At 40.7% G+C, this 21,890-nt stretch overlaps 1 protein-coding gene and 1 non-coding gene across 5 annotated transcripts in view; one reads left to right on the top strand and one right to left on the bottom strand.

Moving 5' to 3' along the window:
• KCNQ5 (potassium voltage-gated channel subfamily Q member 5) overlaps positions 1 to 21,890 on the top strand; it is a 456,708-nt gene that overhangs the window by 292,758 nt on the left and 142,060 nt on the right. For all 4 annotated transcript variants that reach the window (XM_072965455.1, XM_072965458.1, XM_072965459.1 and 1 more), the window contains one exon: positions 2,361 to 2,451. In XM_072965455.1, coding sequence (XP_072821556.1) covers positions 2,361 to 2,451 — 91 coding nt within the window. The remainder of the gene's footprint in view (positions 1 to 2,360; positions 2,452 to 21,890) is intronic.
• Positions 5,059 to 5,131, bottom strand: TRNAA-UGC (transfer RNA alanine (anticodon UGC)). The gene has a single exon. It is a non-coding gene; the product is annotated as a tRNA-Ala (tRNA).

The raw sequence follows: 21,890 nt of genomic DNA, 5'->3' as shown, positions 1-21,890 counted from the left end.
ATGGCTGAGGGAATTCATGGATTTGTGAATGTATTTGTTCATCCACAGCCCCTCAGGCAGCCAGAGCAGTGGAGGTCCTGAGTTTGCAGTCTTCAAATGGGCTTCTGTTAGAAATAGCAGAGTTTTAGCACAGAAAACACTCTTGTTAGAAAGGAAGGTAAGATCAGCTTAATAAAGAAAATGGGCAAAGTAGTGACGTGAAGGACAAAAGATTAAGCAACACCTAACTATTAATGAAGGGGGAAACTAGCAAAAGGACTCATGATGTAGATCTGCTTTAAACACACACGTAGAGATCACGAAGCTGCCTTCGAGATGCCCTTGGAGGGAGAAGGTGTCTAAGAGATGAAATCAGCCCCTGCTCATTTTCCTAATGTTTTCTGCTAATCCTGGACTCGGGGGGCTTATACAGGTAACAGCCACTCACCAGGGGATGAAAACATGTATCTCAGTCTGTATTTGATGCCACATCATCTTCCCAGCGACCATGGTGATCCTTGAATTACTCTCTCATTAGTAGTTCTGAGGTCTGTAGGTGCACTGGAATTTAATTTCTAGTTTACAATTCCCAGTGCATTCGAGCCAGTTTAAAATATAATCCAAACCATCTTGAATCATTGGGTACATGAGTCAAAGGTATGACGAGTAGTTATTAACTTATGTACTAGGTTTTTTCCCCTAGTAATGTCCTTTCTCTTGAAGATTTTTACTGTTCAGAATGATAACTACTCCCCTCTCAGTTTAAGGAGGGAGAGAGGTATCCCCAAAAGTCTTGCCGAGCCAAGAACACCATTGCCATCCTCAGGTACACTCCCTCAGCCACGCTGCGACAACTCCAGGACAGACAGTGCTTGAACCATCTTTCCGCTGAGCAGCCTGGGATGAGTCACAAAATGTTCTTAATGCTCAGTTTCTGTATCTGCAAAGTGAGAATAGTATTTCTACTCTATAAACGTAAGAGGATAATGTGGAGGGGGCTTTACTTAGCAGTGTCTTGCTCGTAGGAAGCCCTCTGTGAATATTAGTAAGTGTCATCAGCATACAGAACTGGAGCAATTATGAGCTTCCACTTGGGGTCTGTACTGGAATAGATATAAAAAAATAAGAAATGCATGGTATCAATCAGGAGTCGGCAAACTTTCCTCTAAAGAGCCAGAGAGTAAATATTTCACTGTTGCATGCTGTCTACTGTCACAGATGCTCAGCTCTGCAGTCCTGGCGTGAAAGCACAGACACAGAGAATACACAAATGAATGGGTGTAGCTGTGTGCCAATAAAACTTTATTTACAAAAACAAGCATTAGGGGCCAGAGTTGTTTCACAGGCCATGAGTTACCAATCCTCGGCTATCGGCCCTTGAGAGCGCCCAGGCAAGTGTGGTAGAAGGACGCATCGATTTGTCAGGGCGAGTTAGGAGGCAGAGACCAACCCCAGTGCCATCCCGAAGAACACAGACACCGATGTTTTAAAGGAGATGATTGTGTGAGCTTCCCAGAAACAAGTAAAAGTGAAAAATACAACTTAGAGCAAGTAGCTCAGATACTGGTTGGTTTCTTTTATTTTCTGCATTTCAGGATAAGTAACTTCAACTTTAAAACAGCTTGCCCTTTTTATTAAACATTTACTTTGGTAACTCATCTCCCTCTCTGGACCCCGGAAGGTCCATTTCTAGGAACACAAATGTCTGTAGGTTGGTCAGTAGAAAACATTGCTTCTGACTTCCGCTTCCATAGCTGCAGCACAAATAGAGCTGGGGGCGGTGAACGGGGTTGGGGGGGAGAGTTTCTCTAGTGGTTTGATCGAAAATGGCACGTGGGTGTCAGAGGGAATCATTCCCTTCCTTTTCTGTTCTTATTATTACAAAGAAATGACAAATGAGAATCCACAAGCAATCTTAGACTCTGAAACTGAGCCCATGGCTCAGCAGCCACTTAGAACAGCTAACAGTTCAGCAGGGCTGCCAAACGTAAGGGTGAACCTGCTCGTTTGAAAGGAGCGTGGAACACACTGCTGGGCCCTCTCAGGACCCTCCTTGGAAAGACATTTATGGGAAGTTCACAGATTCTTAGATGTAGACATTTAAGCAGAGCAGGCAACATACACACGCACATGCGCACGCACACAGACACACACACACACACACCCTCATCATCATCAGTAAAGTTTCAGAGGAGCCCCATTTGCCCTGGGCATCATACTGTGTTTTGATATTCAGAAAGGTTAGACCCTTTTAGGGCTCTTATGATTTGATCAGTGCCGATTCATATGGGTCTGGTGATTTATTCATTAGAAACAAAGCATTGAATCTGTCGTGATAAGGCAAGGCTCTCATCCGATTTTTCTTTGTTGTTGTTTTACAGTTTTCTCCTTGTCTTTGGTTGCTTGATTTTGTCAGTGTTTTCCACCATCCCTGAGCACACAAAATTGGCCTCAAGTTGCCTCTTGATTCTGGTAAGTGAAACATATGAACAAAAAATGTACATAAAGTTTACATAATATAAGAACTGTGTATAAGATGTATTCAATGCATTTTATCCCACGAAAAGTTCTCTCTGGGGGAAAAAAAGAGTTTCTGTAAAGTCTAGAAATTTCAAAGATCATGGAAACGTTTGCCCACAATTTTAACCTTTAATCAACCCTAGGAATATAGAGAAGTATTCCAGATTGCTATTACATAGCAATATCCTGTGTTCCAGTTGCATCTTAAATAGGAGGCGGTACTTGGGAGCAGTTTAAATTATGTTTCTCTGTGGTGATAAGCAAATTACAAGAGGAATCAGCATCCATGAAGTCTCATTATATTGCTAAAAGTTACAGGACACAGAGTGTTTTCCAATAAGCACAATTTGGCAGTAGCTAAGTATAATTGGCCAAGAGCTGTGAGCATAAAGCACCTCATAAAGAAGCAGAAGGCTTCTTGCTCTTTTCAGCCAGAAGACTGCATTCTGAGTCTTGCTGCTAATGCAGTTACCTGGTGAGAAATTCTGCTGTTTGCTCTATTTCCAATATGCTGTCAATCCTCAGCCACACAGAATTGCTCAATTCATTTTAAAATGGAAAAAGACCCCAAGATATTTTAGTCTGAATTATTATGGGCCTTTTAAACTCTTATACTTTCTATTACCACTAAACTATAGTGCTATATACTCAAATCACATCTGATTGAAAGTTTGCTTCACTTACATCCATTCTGACCCACTCACTTAGTCCAAAAATATCAAACTTGACAGTCTCAGAACTGTCTGAATGAACTATAAATTGGAACAACTCACTTTTTCCATAAAGCCTGGTGGACTAGGGAGGAAAAGAGAGAAGGGAAGGGCATGGGATGGCTGTGTGCACTGATAAACAGAAATAGGTTGTGTACAGCAGCAAGCACTTAGGGTAAGAAAGGGACTCTGACCTTGAAGTTGGAAAGTGAAAAGTGTCAGCTCGTAAACCTGAGTGGAGCTTTGTGCCTGAAACTACCACAACTTCATCAAGTCTCCATCCTGTGTCAGGGAAAAATCACTTTTGAACCTGGGATAAATCTGTCCTAAGTTGTTTCCATACCAACTGTGCTCAGTGGTACTTTGCTAATTTCAAGGTTACTATTTTGCAAAACCCAAGATAGAGAGTGGAGAGACCAAAGAGCCCACTGGGGACTTGTTCTATTTACAAGGTTTCCGTTTGGGAAGCAAGTGGGCTTTTAGCCTCATGCATCTTCTGGTAACAACAAATGATCTGAGCCCAAGGCCTAAGCACAGCTGGCTTTTGGGTGCATGGACCACTAGCAATTTCAGATCAAAAATAAAAATCTGATTTTTAGACTTGGGCACATGGAAATCTGGATTTACTGCATGACCAATGATACATGTTATGAATAAATGAAGCATTAGGACTCCCACCAAAAAAGTTTCCTTTATAACCAGGTCAAGAATTCAAAATGGTAGGTTTACATCCTTCAAATTTCTGAAATATAAATTCAGTTATTGCTAATGAGTTTCTAAATAATCCAAAGAAACTCATGTTATTAAAAAGCCCAAGGCTAATTAATATCTTGATTCTTAAAACTTCCTGAGCTGTGAACAAGTGACCAGAGTTTAGTAGAGTGCACTTGAGTAGGTAAAAATGTAGATGTTGTTACATATCCTTCTGTCTTTTTTTTTTTGCCAACTTTATTGAGATATAGTTGACATAATATTGTGTAAGTTAAAGTGTATAATGTGATGACTTTATGTACATATATATTGCAAAACAATTACCCCAGTAAAGTTACTTAACACTTCTTCGCCTCACATAGTTACCGTTTTGTGTGTGCAATGTGAGAACTGTTAAGACCTACTCTGCTAGCACATTTCAAGTATGTAATACAGTACCATGAACTGTAGTCACCATGCTGTACGTTAGGTCCTCAGAACTGATTTGTCTTATAACTGGAGGCTTGTGCCTTGATCACCTTCACCATTTCCCCCACCCCTCCATCCGCACAACCACCCATCTACTCTGTTTCTATGGGTTCGGGTGTTTCTGTTTTTAGATGCCACATATAGATGAGATCATACAGTGCTTGTCTTTCTCTGCCTGAATTGTCTCACTGAGCATGATGCCCTCGAGGTCCATCCATGTTGTCACAAATGGCAGGATTTCCTTCTTCTTAGGGCTGAATATTATTCCATTGTGTGTATGTGTACCCAGAAGTGAGGTTGTTGGATCAGATGGTAATGCTATTTTTAATTTTTTGAGGAATCTCTGTGCTGTTTACCACAGTGGCTGCACCAGTTTGCATTCCCACCAACAGTGTAGGAGGGGTCCCGGTACTCCACACCATCGCCAGCATTTATTATTTCTTGTTTTTTTGATATAACCATTCATGTAAGGTGATACCTCAGTGTGGTTTTGATTTACATTTCCCTGATGATTAGGGATTTTGAACGCCTTTTTCCATGTACCTTTTGGCCACCTGTATATCTTCTTTTATCCCTCAGTCTTCTTTTTCTTTCTTTCTTTCTTTGTATTTCTTTTTTTTTAATGTGGGGAGGGTAATTTTTAGGTTTATTTATTTAATTATTATTTTAATGGAGGTACTGGGAATTGAACCCAGGACCTTGTGCATGCAAGGCATGCACTCTACCACTGAGCTATATCCACCCCCTGAGGTGCAATATTATGTTAGCATTTTTTCCCTATTGGATAGCTTCTTGCTTTCCAGGTTAATTTTAAAGTATGCATTTTAGGCCTTTAAATGTAGGTTACCCAACACATTGATGATTTGTACACATTTCAGGTGACAGATCTTTACCTGATGACCTCCCCTCCTAATGAAAATGATGTACATCATTTGCAAAGTTTTCACTGAAAGTAGTCATTTCTGAAATTACCCATCCACAAGCAGTAAACGGAATGCTGTTATCAGTTTTTGCAAAATAGAGAATGTCTCACTGTATTTGCTCCTCCACCCCCCCACGTGTTACAAGGACTCTGGACCATAAATGGATTGTGCTAAGCCTGTGGACGAGAACTCAGACACATGGTTAGATATCCAGGCTTTCCCAAACATCTGGCTGCTTGGCACCTCCTAGAGAAAGCATATGCATACTTGCCAGTTTTGCTTTGGGTAGCAAAGCAAACATGGGTTTGCTGTTCCTGTGCACAATGAATGAATCAGTTCCCAAAATGTGTACACATCCAATTTAGGCAGATCTCATTATATCTTAAATGCACTAGTAGAGCTTACTGTTTAAAGAAAATCTGTAGTGAATCCTTTTGTAAAGTGAAGAGTGCCTTTGAGAAGCTAATAACTCCATAATTAATCTGTGTTACATGTTTGTTTTCTTTTTCTAATGTGGGTACGTGATGGTTTTGTTTTTTTTTTTAACATTGTTGTAAGCCATCCAATGATATAACACGGTATTGAAGAATTAGAGATGTCCCACCCAGCGGTAGTGGCAGAGCCATGAACATGTTTTACCAGTCCTTGCAACGTAGAAAGGTTGGTGCATAAAATTATATGAATTTGACATAGGTGATTACATTAAATCTTTACATATAAAGCCCTGGCATAAACACTGTAAGAGAGGATAACAGGACGTAAGGATGAGAATCCATGTGAGGATATGAAGTCTTCTGCATGTGACGAAATGACAGAGTGGGAGATGTTCAGCAACCAGAAATGAGGAATGGGTGATGCTCCTTTGTGTTTCTCACATCCCTGTAATTTACTGCAGAAAGTGCTCAGAATATCCCCACGAACATTGAAAACTGCAATTATTTTCCCTTGCTTGTCTTTCATCAAGGCAAATGCAAATAAATTTTAAAATGATTCATGGAAACTAAGGACCCTCATCAATCTGCTGATGACTGAAAAGAAAAAGCAGGAGAAGTTTAACACCTACACTGCATCTTAACTGCGGGATAATAATATAGTGTGTGAGTTGCTCTGTGAAAATTATGTCAGATATCAGAGGAAAGATTTGTTCAAGTCAAAGATAATGAAACATTATGCCGTGCACCAGCAACTGACGCAACATTGTAAACTGACTAGACTTCAGTAAAAAAGAATACAAAAAAAATCAAAAAAATAAAGAAAAAACAATTTTTTTAATTTGAAAGATTTGAACAGACATCTCATCAAAGAAGATCTACAGATGGCAAGTAAGGACATAACAAGCTGCCGAACATCATCAGTCATTAGGGAAATGCAAATTAAAATCACAATGAGACATCCCTATGTACCTATGAGAACAGCTAAAATACACAAGACCGACCATACCAAGTGTTGCTGATGGTGTGTGTTAACTAGAACGTTCATACACGGCTGTGGGAATGGAAATGTTACAGCTTCTTTGGAAAAGAGTTTGTTATTTTGTCACAAATCTATAGTGAAGGAATGCAGCTCAGTAGTTGCCTGGGGATGAGGAGAGGCAATAGAAAGGAGAGAGGAATTCAAAAAGAGTATGTGCAACTTTAGGGTGTGATGGATATTTTTATGAACTTGATGGTAGTGATAGTTTCAGAGGTGTATACATAAGTCAGTTTTTTTTAATTGTTCAGTTTATTGCATGTCAGTTATACATCAATAAAGCTCTTAAAAATAATTTAAAGAAAAAAAAAGATAATGGAATTATGTCTGAACAAGACCACACCTCTGTCGACCATGAAGGAGGGAAGGAACATTCTGCATTTGTGATGTGAGCATTGATGTGGAACTGAGTGGTCCAGGCTGTATCCCAGAACTGCTCTGCACGATTCTGTGTCAAGACTTGATGAGGCATCCTTAGGACATCCATGAGCCACACGCAGCCAGATCCACACTGACGCTGACCTGCTGTGTCCTTTTGAGTCTACCAAAGCATATTCAGCTAAGAGAGGGAGAGGAACAAGGTGGTGTGATGAGCATTAGAAGGTCTCAGGAAAGTAACGGAGTCCAAGAGGGCTGGTGATAGAAAGGTAAACACCCTTCCCTCTCTACCTTTCCAGGTTTAAGTAATTTCCACTGTTTGAAACCAGGTCAGACACCTCCTCCTGCCTGGAATAAACGGGCACCTCCCCCTGACTTCCCTACTTGACAATGTATGTCCTCCTTTATCCATTTACTCAGCAGTGTTTATGTGGCACCCATGTAGGGGAGGCATTCTTTGGGGAGCTGAGGATATAGAAATGAGCAAAATAGGCCAACCTCTGTCCTCATGGAACTTGGGTTTTTGTGGGAGAGGCATTGAGTAAACAAATGAGCAAGTCCATATATGAAGTCTTACAAGAAAAAGGAAGTCAGGAAAAAGGAGTCGGCAAGGCAGGCGTGTTTAGACAGTCTGTTTATAGAAGGCCACTGGAAGAGGCAGCATGGTGGCAGAGACGTCAGTAAGTGAGGCAGGAAGCAATGAGGAGGCTGGAGGAAAGAACGTTCTGGATGGACAGAGCTTCCGGGACAAAAGCCCTCGGGCAAGACCATTCCTTCCGAGGCTGGCTGGGAAGGGCAGGAAGCCCAGGAGAGCTGAAGAGGGTTAAGCCAGTGGAGGAAGAGGAGGAAAATGAGGCCCCAGTCGGACTGCAAATGTCTGGAGAACAGGACCCAAGGCAGATTCAGCAACAGTACCTAAGATGGTGGTACCTGATAGCCAGTTATTAGTACGTACTTGATGAGAGGATGGCCAAGGGCTTAATATTGAAATGTCCCCAGTAGCATGGATACAGCACCAAAATGAAACCACGATGCAGCATGGACTCTCGAACGGACTGGGATGGGGAAGTCGCAGGCTCAAAGCTGTTTAGGAAGCAGTGAAAGTCATTTCTGTAAAATGTGATGGAGCCCCAGCAAGAGAGAGGCCAGAGAAGTGAAAAGCCTTGAAATTGTGGGTTTATAGAGAATAAGTGATGCAATTAGGGGATGAAAGAAAAATGGATTAATTTGCCATTTTTTACAACTCCCTCTTGAAAGGGGGTGGGAAGGGATAAATTGGGCATTCAAGATTTGCAGGTACTAACTACTATATACAAAATAGATAAACAACATGGTCCTACTGTAGAGCTCAGGGATCTATACCCAGTATCTTGTAAAGGTCTATAGTGAAAAAAGAATATGAAAACAAAAAATCCCACTTTAAGACATATGGACATGAGAGAATAAATCTTATCTCAAGTCATTTATTCCTCATGAAGATCACAGGTAAAATTACTAAGAATTATTTTCAATCTAGTTGACTACTAGTCATGCCCATATATAGAATTTGGGGTTGATATGTAAAGCCAAAGTCAAAAGCTGGAAGCAATGGGGTGGTCCCCCTGTCCCATGCAGACATGTATCATGCTCAGATACTGAATATTGGATTAGAATGAGGGTGGGTCTCCCATTCCAGTGCAGACAAACATCAGGGGTCACAACTAAGGTGAAAAGACATATCATGCTTCCGCAAAGTTGATGAGAGAAAAACTTTCCAAGCTGCCAATGGCAGCTTGACAAACAGCATCCCTGGCTGGATGCCGTGAGAAAGCTGCAGACCTGGCTTCCTCCGGGGCCATAATCGTTAATGAGTCCACAGAGCATCACTGGAAACAGAGAACAGGGGAGAGACTTGAAGTGCAGCCGGCTCTCCAGCCTTGGCTCGCTGAGGACTGATCGAGGGTGATCTGGTGTGAGGTCCCAGCATCACAAGAAGACCTGGAAAGCCCTCCTTGCGGAAGCAGAACAGAGAGGTGAAACCCCAGACCCAGCCCACCCGTAGGTGGGGCCAGGAAAGGACGTGATGGGGGAGCACCACCCCTGGGAGTGGGGGCGGGAGGGAGGACTCACTCTGTCCCCAACTCCCCACCCCTGACTCTGCTGAGCTTTATTTTTTAAAATCAGGTAGAATGAAGTACAAAGCAACATCAAATGCAACCTTCCAAATGGAAGCAGTCCCAACATAACCAGAAGGCGTTAGGCCGAGTGGCAGGGAGGGGGGCGGAGAGCATCCCGCCTCTTTGGCTTTTTTGACTTCAGGATGATAAAAAGTGGAGAACGTGTGAGTTGCTTACACACCTGTGAATCTTGAGGTGGGGAGGGGGTTCTGCCAACCCACCTGCTTCTTTCCAGCATGCTCCTCCCTGGGTCACTTTCTGGCTTGGACCTGTGGTCCATAGCAGAGGAGAATGGCATGCTCAGGGTCACTGTGGCCAGGTGAGGATGGGCACTCAACTGACTTAGGCAGGTGGGCCCTGTAACCAGTCTGGGGAGCCTGTCTGTCTGTAGAGCCCAGGAGAGAGCTGTGGAAGACTCTAGGCTAGGGGACAGAAATGGGGAACATCAGGGGGTCACTCAGAGCCCTGAGTGCTTCCTTGAGTCTCCTTTGCAGACTGAAGGGTATGTTTTTCAACCCAACCTGCTCATCAATTCATTGATTCATTTAATTGACTCATCAGATATTCACTAAGTACCTACCAGGTATTCCATGAGCCATCAGTATTTGCTAAGCACCTGCACACATTACACACCAGCTGTATGCTGAGATACTCACCTGGTCCCCGTTCACATCTGTGGTGCTTCCTTAAAGTTATGTTTCCAGTTAAATCAGGTGGAGAATTTTGAGTATTGTGTGCCTGCAGTCTGTTGTCTTTCGTCAACGTGCCCGTAATGCCAATGAGCGCGTATGCGGTTGTAAACTGGGTAACAATGTCCGTGTAACACAGAAGTCAGAGATGGTTTTTCCCAAATAGCAGCTGCTGAGTGGAAAACAAGCCAGCCTAGCTGATTGCGGCCAACCTGGGGAGTGAAGGACTCCACGCGCCTCCTTTATTTTGACTCTCGCTCTGCCTTGGGAGTGCTTATAAGGCAGTTCTCCCCCAACCTGTGCAAAGGACCAGACGCAAGGTGATAAATGAGAGCGACCCACCTTTAGCATCACCACACTTTGGGCAGAGCCAGCGGGTTACTCTCTACCTGGGTCGTGTGATGTGGGACCCTTGTCTCCACAACCCAGCAGCCTGCACCCTTCCCGATGCCCCTCCCATCAAGCTCTCTCCACGCTGATGTCTTGGCGACCAGGATTACAGCAGTATTTCCCCGTTAGAACTTGACATCTGTTTTTACCTGTACTAGTGTCTTATTCAGATTGTTGTTTTGGGTACATCTCTGTTTATAACATTTCACAGGTTTAGAGTGGTTTGCCTTAACTCTATTTTTATCATAAACTCTGAGCAATCTTGCCTAAAAGCTGTCTTTTTCATCAGTCCATTTGCTGCACTGTGGCAGGAAAGCCAGTGTAAGTGGGTGCATTCTGCCCATTCAGAAGCATACACTGCATCTGCTTGGCAATACAGTCATTTCAAGTGAAAGGCATTATTGCATCCTTGGATCATGAGGATGGCTTGGGAGGTGTCATTCTTAGGTCAAATAAATCAAAGGTATAAACACTGTATCAGGTGATGGTTTAGAGTATTCTTCATCCAAATTTTTCTGCTCTCCCCGTTACCAAGCTATGTTAAAGAAATCTGAACTTCACAAATCTATTCATCAGAGATCCAAATTTTTTAATTAGCCAAAATGTTAATAAAGGAAATTTTTATGCAGTTTAAGTAGAAAAATAATGCCTAAACAAAAATAAATAAGTAAAATATTTTTTAAAGAAGGGGAGGGCATAGCTCAGTGGTAGAGTGTGTGCTTAGCGTGCATGAGGTTCTGGGTTCAAACCTCGTACCTCCAGTAAAATAAATAAATAAACAAACCTAATTACCTTCCCCTAAACAAACAAACAAAAAGCAAACAATAAATAAATGAATAAATAAAATATTTTTAAAAAGAAAAATAATATAATGGAAAAGAATCTGAAAAGAAAATATGTTTATGTATGTATATGTATAACTGAATCACTTTGCTGTACACCTGAAGCTAACATTGTGAATCAAGTACACATCAATAAAAATTTTAAAAACGAGAAAGAATGTTGCCGCAGGTAGAAAGAAATTTTAAGACTGCTACAATAGAGCAAATTAAGAATATTTTGTTTAAAATGTATAATTTGATTTAGTCACTGTAAACTTCATTTTTCACCTGAACTCTACATATTTTGACATCTTCTCAGTATGTAAAATTTGTAACATTTGAAAATTATTCTCTCTTTTTTTGTTTTTAACATAAAGTAAAATTCTAAATAATTTTTAGAATTAGAAGATGCAATTCTTTACCTCTCCACACTCAGGCTGCTCCCATCTCTCTGGTCTTTCCTAAATCTCTTGGTTTATTTCTGCACCAGTTACCCTGAAAAGTGCCAACACAGGCAGCAGTGCATGGGAACACACCTATGTGCACTCACTCACGGTCACACTTGACCCTCCAGCAATACTAAACCATTCACGTTTCCAGTAACACTGCCTCTGTGTTTTCATAAATGCTATTTCTTCTGCTTGAAAAGCCCAGCTCTGCCACCACTTCTCTTTACCACCATGGTAATTCTTACTTATTTTTTAAATCTCAGCTCATGCTCCCTCTTCCTGGAAGTCTTCCCTGACTTCAAGGAAGTGTAACATCCCCTTCCTCTGTGCTCTGGCATCCAGCACAGTTCAGCAGGGATGGTCTGTAGCAGCAGATGGTTGATAACAGTGTTTATCAAGCCCCTGTATGATTGTTGACTTCCAAACATATTTTATTTCTGGACTGAAAACTACCTAAGAATCAGGACTAATGTGAGTAGTCTCTGTATTTCCTAGTTGGTACCACAGTGCTTAGCATGTAGAAGATACTCAAAAGAATGTGAATAAACTAAACGAACCACCATCCAATCCAAAGAAGCCAGTTCCGTACTTCACATGTAATTCTGTTTTGTTGACTCTATAGCGTTATCACTGTTTGATATTTCTTTGCTTATCTGGGGCTTTTTCATTATCGACTTCTGGCCCCAGAATGCAAACACCTTAAGAGTGGCCCATGTTGTTCTGTTCATCACTTCTACCCCAATGTCAGGAACAAGAGAGGTGCCCGAGGCCGGGGAGGAAAGAGATGAAAATAAAACTCTCAACTGTGAAACAAATGACCAGACCAGACTTTACCCTCCTCTCTGAATAGGACTGTTCTAAATAATTAGTATATAAATTCAGTGCCTCCATGGAGACATTCAAATACTGTCTCCAATTAGTCTTTTAATCTTAGCGGTATAAAACTCCAAAAACAATTTTTCATCCTTTGGAAGATCTACAAGGGCAAGTAGAATTAAGTGGTGTTGGGTGCAAGTTTGAAAATCTAAAACAGAATTGTTATTTGCTAGCTTTTGCCTCTTTTTTTCCCACTTACCCTCATTTTCTGCTGAGCTTCAATTACCCTTCTGAATCTGGGGTAATCAAATATTTATATTATTAAAGCAAATACTCTTACCTCATATCAAAGCAGACTGATCATTAACATTAAAGAATAATAGTATAACATGAGTCTGTAGACAGCATTAAAAATGAATAGGATCATATAACAAGAGAAAATTGATGCAACGACCCAGTCAGTTATTCAACACTAACATATTTTAATTAAAAAGTCGTTTAGCAATGACTGTCTCCTTCATTCACGATCTCTAGAGGCAAAAGAAATTGGGACTAATTCATCCAAACAGCTTCCTGTGATAACGTTTTAGACCAACCGAGCCTAATAAATCTAAGATGTAGTTATCACTCACCCCTTAGACCTCATGCAATACATCACTTATATTCCACTTTGGACACAATTTTTTTAAACCATGCATTAAACAAGCATTTTTTAGTATCTGTTGTGTTCTCAGCTCTACCCCCGGCCTCCTCCCTGATATCACTGGATTATTCTAACTATCTTCTCCTGTCTTTAACCGAAAGTAAAATTCCAAATAATTTTCTGAATTAAAAAGACCATATTTCTTATCTGGAGAGGAAAAGAACCAAAAGCGAGCAAGAGGATCAAAAGTAAGTAGAATTAGAGATTATGTGATCTGTAAATATGATGATATAATAGAAACATGTAAAAAGAATAGTTGATTACAACAGAGACGTGACTAATCCACCACTGTAAGTTGAGGAAGGTGTTTAGAGGTGGGGACATTTGAGCCAGGTCTAGAGTCACAAAGGTCTGGGTCACGCTGGCTAAATTAATTTAGGGGGGAATCAGGTAGACATACAGAGGCTCAGAGGAAGGTTGGCACCAGATTGGGAAGAACCCAGTTTTCTAAAGTCAAATCACTTGGATTTTATGCTGTGAGTGATGAAAGTCAAAAGGGATCTCCATTTAAGTAGCACAATGACCCAATCAAATTGGTTTTGAGAAAGATAATTCTGACTCCACTTTGGAGGATAGCTGGGGTAGAGAGGAAATAATGGAAACAGGAATGGAGGCTTCATTGCCCTGAGCTATATGATTAGCAGAGGGAATGGAGAGGTAAGGCTGAATTCAAGGGGCATTTCTGAGGCCGACCCAACAAAGGGTGGTATTTGAGGTGAGAGACTGGAAGTGAGGATGCCCATGGTGTCTGACTTTGCCGTGTGGTTACACAGGGATGCCATCACCCAAGACTGGGAACACAGGGCGTTTGACAGTTTCTGAGGAAAGACAGGCTGGTTTTCTATAGATTACATTTCATTCATTTGAGAACCATCAGAAGGTAGGGAAATACTTATCTATAGTCCAGGAGTCTAGATTTGGATGTCATGAGTACATAGGGGAAAAGCTGGACCCCTGGGAGAAGGAAAGTGAGACAGTCATACAAGGAAATAGCACAATAGGACACCATTGAGATGAGTGGACCATTCTGAGATCAGACCCAATACTAACACTCTCTTCTTTGTGTTATGCACCTAGAAAACTCAATGCCAAGCACCCCTCTGTTAAAACTTAGACTAGAGGCATTTTATTAGGTGTCTGCCCAAGATATGGCTAACCTTAGCATCACCTTCAACCCTGGCATTTAACTAGTTAGAGTGTTATCTTACATCATCCTTCATCCTTCACACCCAGTCTTGGTGTCCCCGGAGGGTGAATGAAAAATTGTGGACGAAACCACCTTCCTTGGAATGAGGTATGGGTCAATGTTGCACTGAGGACCCAGTAAAATTAATTAATTTTAAAAAGAAGAAAAAAGTGTTCAAAGGATCACTGAGAACCATCCTGAAACCTAAATCTAGGATAAAAAGTGAGGATGCTTTAGAGTGATTGTGATCACTAATGCCCATTTCCCACAGGAAAGAGGGATGGAGTTCTTCAAGAAATACTGCATCTTGGAAGGCATAGTTCCTTTCGTCTACAGGAACATCCAAGGTTGTATGAGATCAGTGCTTTGCAGGAATCTCACATCTTCCCAGAATATCGGTTCTCTTTCCAGCAATCATTAGTTGGACCAAAGTTGGCTCCTAAATCATATGTATTGTTCTGCACCTTGAGAGCCACCCACCCAAGCTGTTGTTCACCCTAAAACAGTCATCCCTTAGCCTTTAACTTCTGACATAAATAATCCTGGTCTGATACCTAAGCAGCAAATATCAATATGAGTCCAATCATTGGCATAAACATTTGCATCATTAGGATAGAATAATTTTAAAGGAAGATAATTATTTTAATTTTTTTCTAAGTTTCAGTTACCTAAATATGTGAGCTTCCCTTGATGTCATCAAATGATAGCTAGGGATAAAAATTTAAAAATCAAAGTTTGGGATTGTCAGGAGGTGAGATCAGGAAAACCAAAGAGAAGAAGCATTAATTGCTTGGGAAAATCTCCAAGAAAAATCCAGCTGAAGTAAGAGTTTACTCTTTCTCTTGACTCAGTAATATTCAGAAATAGAGAAGCATGAAATAAAATTTCAACATAATTTAACCTTAGCCAGAGCCAGAATTCATTTTTATGTTTCTATTGGTGGCCAACAAATTTCTTTTAATTATAAGATGGAAATATCTAACAACTATGGTGACTAGACATTTTTTATAAGACTGATATTTTAAATGAACAAAAACATTATTTAAGTAGGTTCTCTTTTCAACAGACAGAAAAAAATCACCAAAGCAAACAATCACACTCAAATTCTATGAGTCATGCCTCAACCTGAGGGTGCTGAGATGCTGAAAGTGCTCTGCATGCCCAGATGTCATCCACTACCCTCTTTTGCACAGCTCAGTGCTGCTTAAAAGTCTCTTCAAGTTTGTCATACTGAGTGGAGTAAGCCAGAAAGAGAAAGAAAAATACCATATGACATCACTCATATGTGGAATCTAAAAAAAAAAAAAGGACACAAATGAACTTATTTACAAAACTGAAACAGACTCACAGATATAGAGAACAAACTTATGGTTACCAAGAGGGAAAGGGGAAGAGGGAAGTGATAAATTGGGAGTTCGAGATTAGCAGATACACACTACTATATATAAAAGAGAGAAATAACAAGGTCCTACTGTATAGCACAGGGAACTATATTCAATATCTCGTAATAGCCTATAATGAAAAAGAATATGAAAAGGAATATATAACTGAATCACTATGCTGTCCACCAGAAATTAACACAACATTGTAAACCAACTATACTTCAATTTTTTTTAAATGTTAATTTATGGGATGCAGCAAAAGCAGTTCTAAGAAGGAATTTCGTAGTGATACAAGCCTACCTCATGAAACAAGAAGGAGTGTACCTCAACATAATAAAGGCCATGTTTGACCAACCCACAGCTCACATCATGCTCAAGAGTGAAGAGCTGAAAGCATTTCCTCGAAGATCAGCAATAAGACAAGGCTGCCCACTCTGACCACTTTTATTCAACATGGCATTGGAATTCCTAGCCACAGCAATCAGAAAAGAAAAAGAAAATCATAAAGAGAAATTAAGAAAATGACCCCATTTATAGTAGCATCAAAAAGAATAAAATGCCTAAGAATAGTAACCAAGGAGGTAAAAGACCTGTCCTAAGTCAGTAAGACATTGAGGAAAGAAAATTCAGATGACAGAAACAAATGCAATGATGTACTTGCTCATGGATTGGAAGAATTAATATTGTTAAAGTGACAAAACTACACAAAGCAATCTACAGAGTCAGTGAAATCACTATCAAAACTACAGTAATCAAACAGTATGGTACTGGCACAAAAAAAACAGACACAGAGATCAATGGAACAGGATAGAAAGTCCAGAAATCCATATTTATATGGTCAATTCATCTACAAAAAAAAGGCAAGAATACACATTGGGAAGAAGAGAGTCTATTCAATAAACAGTGTTGGTGTTAGGAAAATTGGACAGCTACATGGGAAAGCATCAAATTGGACCACTGTCTCACACCACATACAAAAATAAACTCAAAGTGGATGAAAGACTTAAATGTTAGATTTAAAACCATAAAACGCTTTGAATTTGATCTTAGCAACTTTTTTTTTTTGAATATAACTCCTCAGCAAGGGAAACAAAAACAAAATAAACAAATACTACATCAAACTAAAAAGCTTCTGCATAGTGAGGAAACAATCTACAAAATGAAAGGGCATCCTACTGAATGGGAGAAGATATTTGCAAATGATATATCTGATAAGAGGTTAATATCCAAAACATACAAAGAACCCATACAACTCAACATCAAAAAAACAAACAAACATTAAATAATTAGCAGAGGACCTGAGTAGACACTTTCCAAAGAATGCACAAAGGCCAACAGGCACATGAAAATATGATCAGTTCACTAATCATGAGGGAAATGCAAATCAAAAATGACAGTGAGCTGTCACCTCACACCTGTCAGAATGACTATCATCAGAAGACAATAAGTAACAAGTGTTGGTGAGGATGTGGAGAAAGGGGCCCTTAATGCCCTGTTGGTGGGAATGTAAATTGGTGTAGCCACCATGGAAGACAGTTTGAGGGGTCCACAAAAAATTAAAAAGAGTTACCATACAATCCAGCAATCCCATTTCTGGGTATTTTTCCAAAGAAGACAAAATCACTCATTGAAAAAGATAAATGTACCCCTATGTTCATTCATTGTTAACTGCAGCATTGTTTGTAATACCCAAAATAGGAAAGCAACCAAGTGTTCATTGACAGATGAGTGGATAAATACGTGAGATAGATAGATAGATAGATAGACAGAAAGACAGACACACACACACACACACACACACACACACACACACACACACACACACACAATGGAATATTACTCAGCCATAAAGAAGAATGAAATCCTGCCATTTGTGACAACATAGATGGGTCTAGAAGGTGTTTTGCTAAGTGAAATAAGTCAGACAGAGAAAGACAAATACCATATGATGTCACTTATATGTTGAATCTAAAAAACAAGACAAACAAAAACAAACAAACATATCAAAACAGAATCAGACTCATAGATACAGAGAACAAACTGGTGGTCAGAGGGGAGACAGTTGGGGGGTGAGTGAAATAGGTGAGGGAGATTAAGAGGTACAAACTTCCAGTTATAAAATAAATGTCATGGGGATATAAAGCACAGCATAGGGACTACAGTCAGTAGTATTGCAATAACTTTGTATGGTGACATGGTAATTAGGCTTACCACGGTGATCATTTTGTAATGCATAAATCTTTGGGTCACTATGTTATAACCTCAAACTAATATAATATTGTAAGCCAATTATACTTCATTTAAAATAGGAAATAAAGGTAGGGGATAGAGGTCAGTGGTAGAACACATGCTTAGCATGTGTGAGGTCCTGGGTTCAGTCTCCAGTACTGCCATTAAGTAAATAAATAAACCGAATTAACTGAATAAACCCTACCCCAAAAAAATTTTTTTTAATTTTAAATAGTAAATAAATAAATAACTGAATGCTTATTTAAAACATTTCATGTGTTTTGAAGTTTTATTTAAATTTATCTTTCAAAATATAAATCAGGTATGTCTTTTGTATCTGCTGGTTCTTCTTGCCTTTACTACCAATAAACTTAATGTTGTCTCTCACCTCCCTGGGGCCACTCTTGGCAGCATGTCAGTTCAGGGTCGCATTGAAGGTAAGCGTGAGGAGCTGTGGGCTGGCCCCTGGCAGCGAGCAGAACAGCATCCCCTTAAAGATTCTGGTAATTATAGGAAATCGTCTAATGAGGAGAGGATATATTTATAGCTTCAAGCTCCTGCTTGAGCAGGCATCAGGGAGAGCCTCGTTCTCAGCTTGGAGTCTCACTCCTGTCCTCCTCATTGAATAGACACACATGTGGGTCCTGTCCTGGTTTTCATTCCCTGCTTCTTGGATCTTGGGTGGGTACCCAGTTCCTCTCAGGGAGATCACCCATCTTTACCTTTATGGGGAGGAGACAGTGGGGCGTGCTCTTCCGGAGGCCAGTCCTGGAACACTCTCCCCGCGTCTCTCACCGTAGAAGCCAGAGTTCCTACGATGACCCTCCGCTGTCCAGCCCTTGGTTCCCAGCAATCCTCTCTTCCTAATCCCATCCCCTTTTCTGCGTCCATTTCAGCCACTCTCCCTCCTGGTTCTGTATCCGCGCCTCAGGGCTTTTCACCAACTGGTGACTCTGCCCCAAAGCCTCTCCCACCAGATACCTGCGTGGCTCACTCCCTAAACTACCAGTCTGCTCCGAAAGGTTGACTTGGCTCTACTGCTGAAGGCTGGATGCCTGCCACTCTCCCCCACCTTTACCCTCCTTTGTCACTCTCTATAGTGCTTACCTTCGAATGTTCTGAAGAACCTGCTTACGTATTAGGTTTATTATCTGTCTCCATCACTGGAAGCATCGAGTAGGCAGGGATTTTTGGCTCTGCACCCACTTCTGTATCTCCAGCATCTAGCCGAGTACCTGGTAGTTAGTAAGCAGTCAATAAACACTGAATGAAGGCACTTATTTTATTGAGTAGTTATAAAAGGGATTCCATCTGAAAAAAAGACACAAATTTTACTTACAAACCAAAAATAGACTCATGGACACAGAAAATAAACTGTGCATACCAGGGAGGAATTGTGGAGGAGAGGGATAAATTAGGAGTTTGGGATTAACAGATACACATTACTGTATGTAAAACAGATAAACAACAAGGACCTACTGTAGAGCACAGGGAACAATATTCAATGTCCTGTAATGAACTGTAAAGAAGAAGAAACTGAAAATATGTATGTATGTATCTATGTCTATATATAACTGAATGACTTTGCTGTACACCTGAAACCAACATCGTAATTTGACTACACTTCAATAAAAAATAAGAATTTTTTAAAAAGTGATTCCCACAAATGACAGTTTTAACCACTGTACAAATGGTGAGTCATGTAAACCTTAATAATAACCCTATCAAGAAGGAATTTTTATCTCCATTTCATAGAAAAGAGAAATGAGACACAGGGAGGATAAGTTGAATTGTCCAAAGTGACACGGCTGGTAGGTGGCAGGACCCCTCCATGGTCCTAACCCACACTCTCCACTAAATGAATGAGTGACACACAGTGGAATCTCCATTTTCTGCACTGTGTCTTAAATCCCCTACTGTGGCCACATTAATGATCCCGGTGTTTGACAGTGACCTGTTCAAGTCAATGTGCTGGCCCACTTCTTCCCTGGAAGGGGAACTGGGTACCCAGGGACCAGTATCAGGTGGAGAGAGGCAAGTGGGCTGTCTACCAGGGCAGGTCACAAGAGAGATACACAAAGGATCAGGACAGGACACACAAGTGCAGAGCAAGAGACTGGCGGAGACAGGGCTGTGGAAATGGGTCTCACACTCCTCGGGTCAACCAAAAACCCTTCCTTCTGATCCTCGGTCATGCTACTCCTAAGCTGGGGGCTGCTGTCAGTGATCACAGGGGCCTAGAGCTCCGTGTGGGACAGACTGACACACGTTCGCATGCTGATTTATTCAGCTAGCCATAGCTTATTGGAAGGATTGCCTCAGTGTTTGGGAAGCATTCAAGATGACTGAAAGGCAATGATTAGAATTTGGGAGGAGGCATATTTCTTACCATTTTCCGTTGAGTCGATTCTTAGGGAATCTCTGCTAACAAACTGTTGGCAAATAAAGACTCTGCTGGGTTTTCTTTAATGAATGAGATGGTTTGGTTCTAATTATTCCATTGTTTAAATCCAAGCAAGTACTACTAAGAATCTTGAAAACAGTTTCCTCTTAAATATGTTAAACCTTTTCTCTTGTCCTCTTATTTCTGTCTTAATACGTCTAGTAAATCCCCTTTTAAAAAATGCTGCAATATGGATGGACCTGGAAATCGTCATTCTAAGTGAAGTGAGGCAGAAAGAGAAAGAAACATACCATATGATATCACTCATATGTGAACTTTAAAAAAAAAACGGACACAAATGAACTCATCTACAAGACAGACTCACAGACATAGAAAACAAACTTTTGGTTACCATTGGGGAAAGAGGGTGGGAAGGAGTAACTGGGAGTTCAAGATTTGCAGATGCAAACTACTATATATAAAATAGATAAACAAGTTTCCACCATAGAGCACAAGGAACTATATTCAATATCTTGTAGTAACCTATCATGAAAAGAAATATAATGTATATGTATATGTATGACTGAAGCATTATGCTGTACACCAGAAATTGACACAACATGGTAAACTGACTATACTTCAATAAAATAAAAATAGTGTTACCGAAACTCTAGCAGAATTATCACTGATTTTGAATTAGTGGCATATAAATGGACAAGATAAACTGCATTTCTGCTCTTGAAGAAGATAAGATTCCACTGGGTCTGCATTTACTGTGCAAACAAGCAGAGTAAAAAAGCAGAAGAAGTAGAACTAGGAACTATCAACAGTATAAACAACTTTTACTTTCTGATAGGAGACTAATTTTGGATATATAAAACTAGTCTTTGAAAAACTGTACCTTCAGGGGGAAGGTATAGCTCAGTGGTAAAGTGCATGCCTAGCATGCACAAGGTCCTGGGTTCAATCCCCAGTCCTGCCATTAAATAAAAAATAAACTTAGTTACCACCTCCTCCTCCCACCCCCCCCAAAAAAAGGTGAAATAAAAACTATACCTTCAGTGTACTCTGTATTATGAGGTATTACGTGAATTCCCTGCTTTATACAATTCTGTTCCCTGCCTCCAAGATATGGGGCTGAGACATGGGGGAGCAGCAGGTGGATTTCCCACAGCCACACCTGCAGAGAGAGCCTCCTGGGGTTTTGGCCCTGATGAGAGGCTGCTATGGGCACAGCCGCCCAGTGAGGCCACCTTGATGGGACCTGACCTGACAGCATTTCCTCCCTGGAGGCTTCAGGGAGTGGCCTGGAGGGTAAGCAAGGAGGAGAATGGTGGGGGTTTGCAGACACGAAGGGGGAGAAAGAATATGAAAAGAAATATATGTATGTCATGCATGACTGAGACACTGTGCTGTATACCAGAAATTGATGCATTGTAACTGACTGACTTCAATTTAAAAAAAAAAAGGGAGAGAGAGCTGTTTCCGTGTCAACCAAGGAAATTTCCCAGGGTCTCTGGGCTTCAA

This window comes from Vicugna pacos, chromosome 8 (assembly GCF_048564905.1).
Source record: "Vicugna pacos chromosome 8, VicPac4, whole genome shotgun sequence".
NCBI classification, from domain to species: domain Eukaryota; kingdom Metazoa; phylum Chordata; class Mammalia; order Artiodactyla; family Camelidae; genus Vicugna; species Vicugna pacos.
This window is presented reverse-complemented; position numbering and strand designations above follow the sequence as displayed.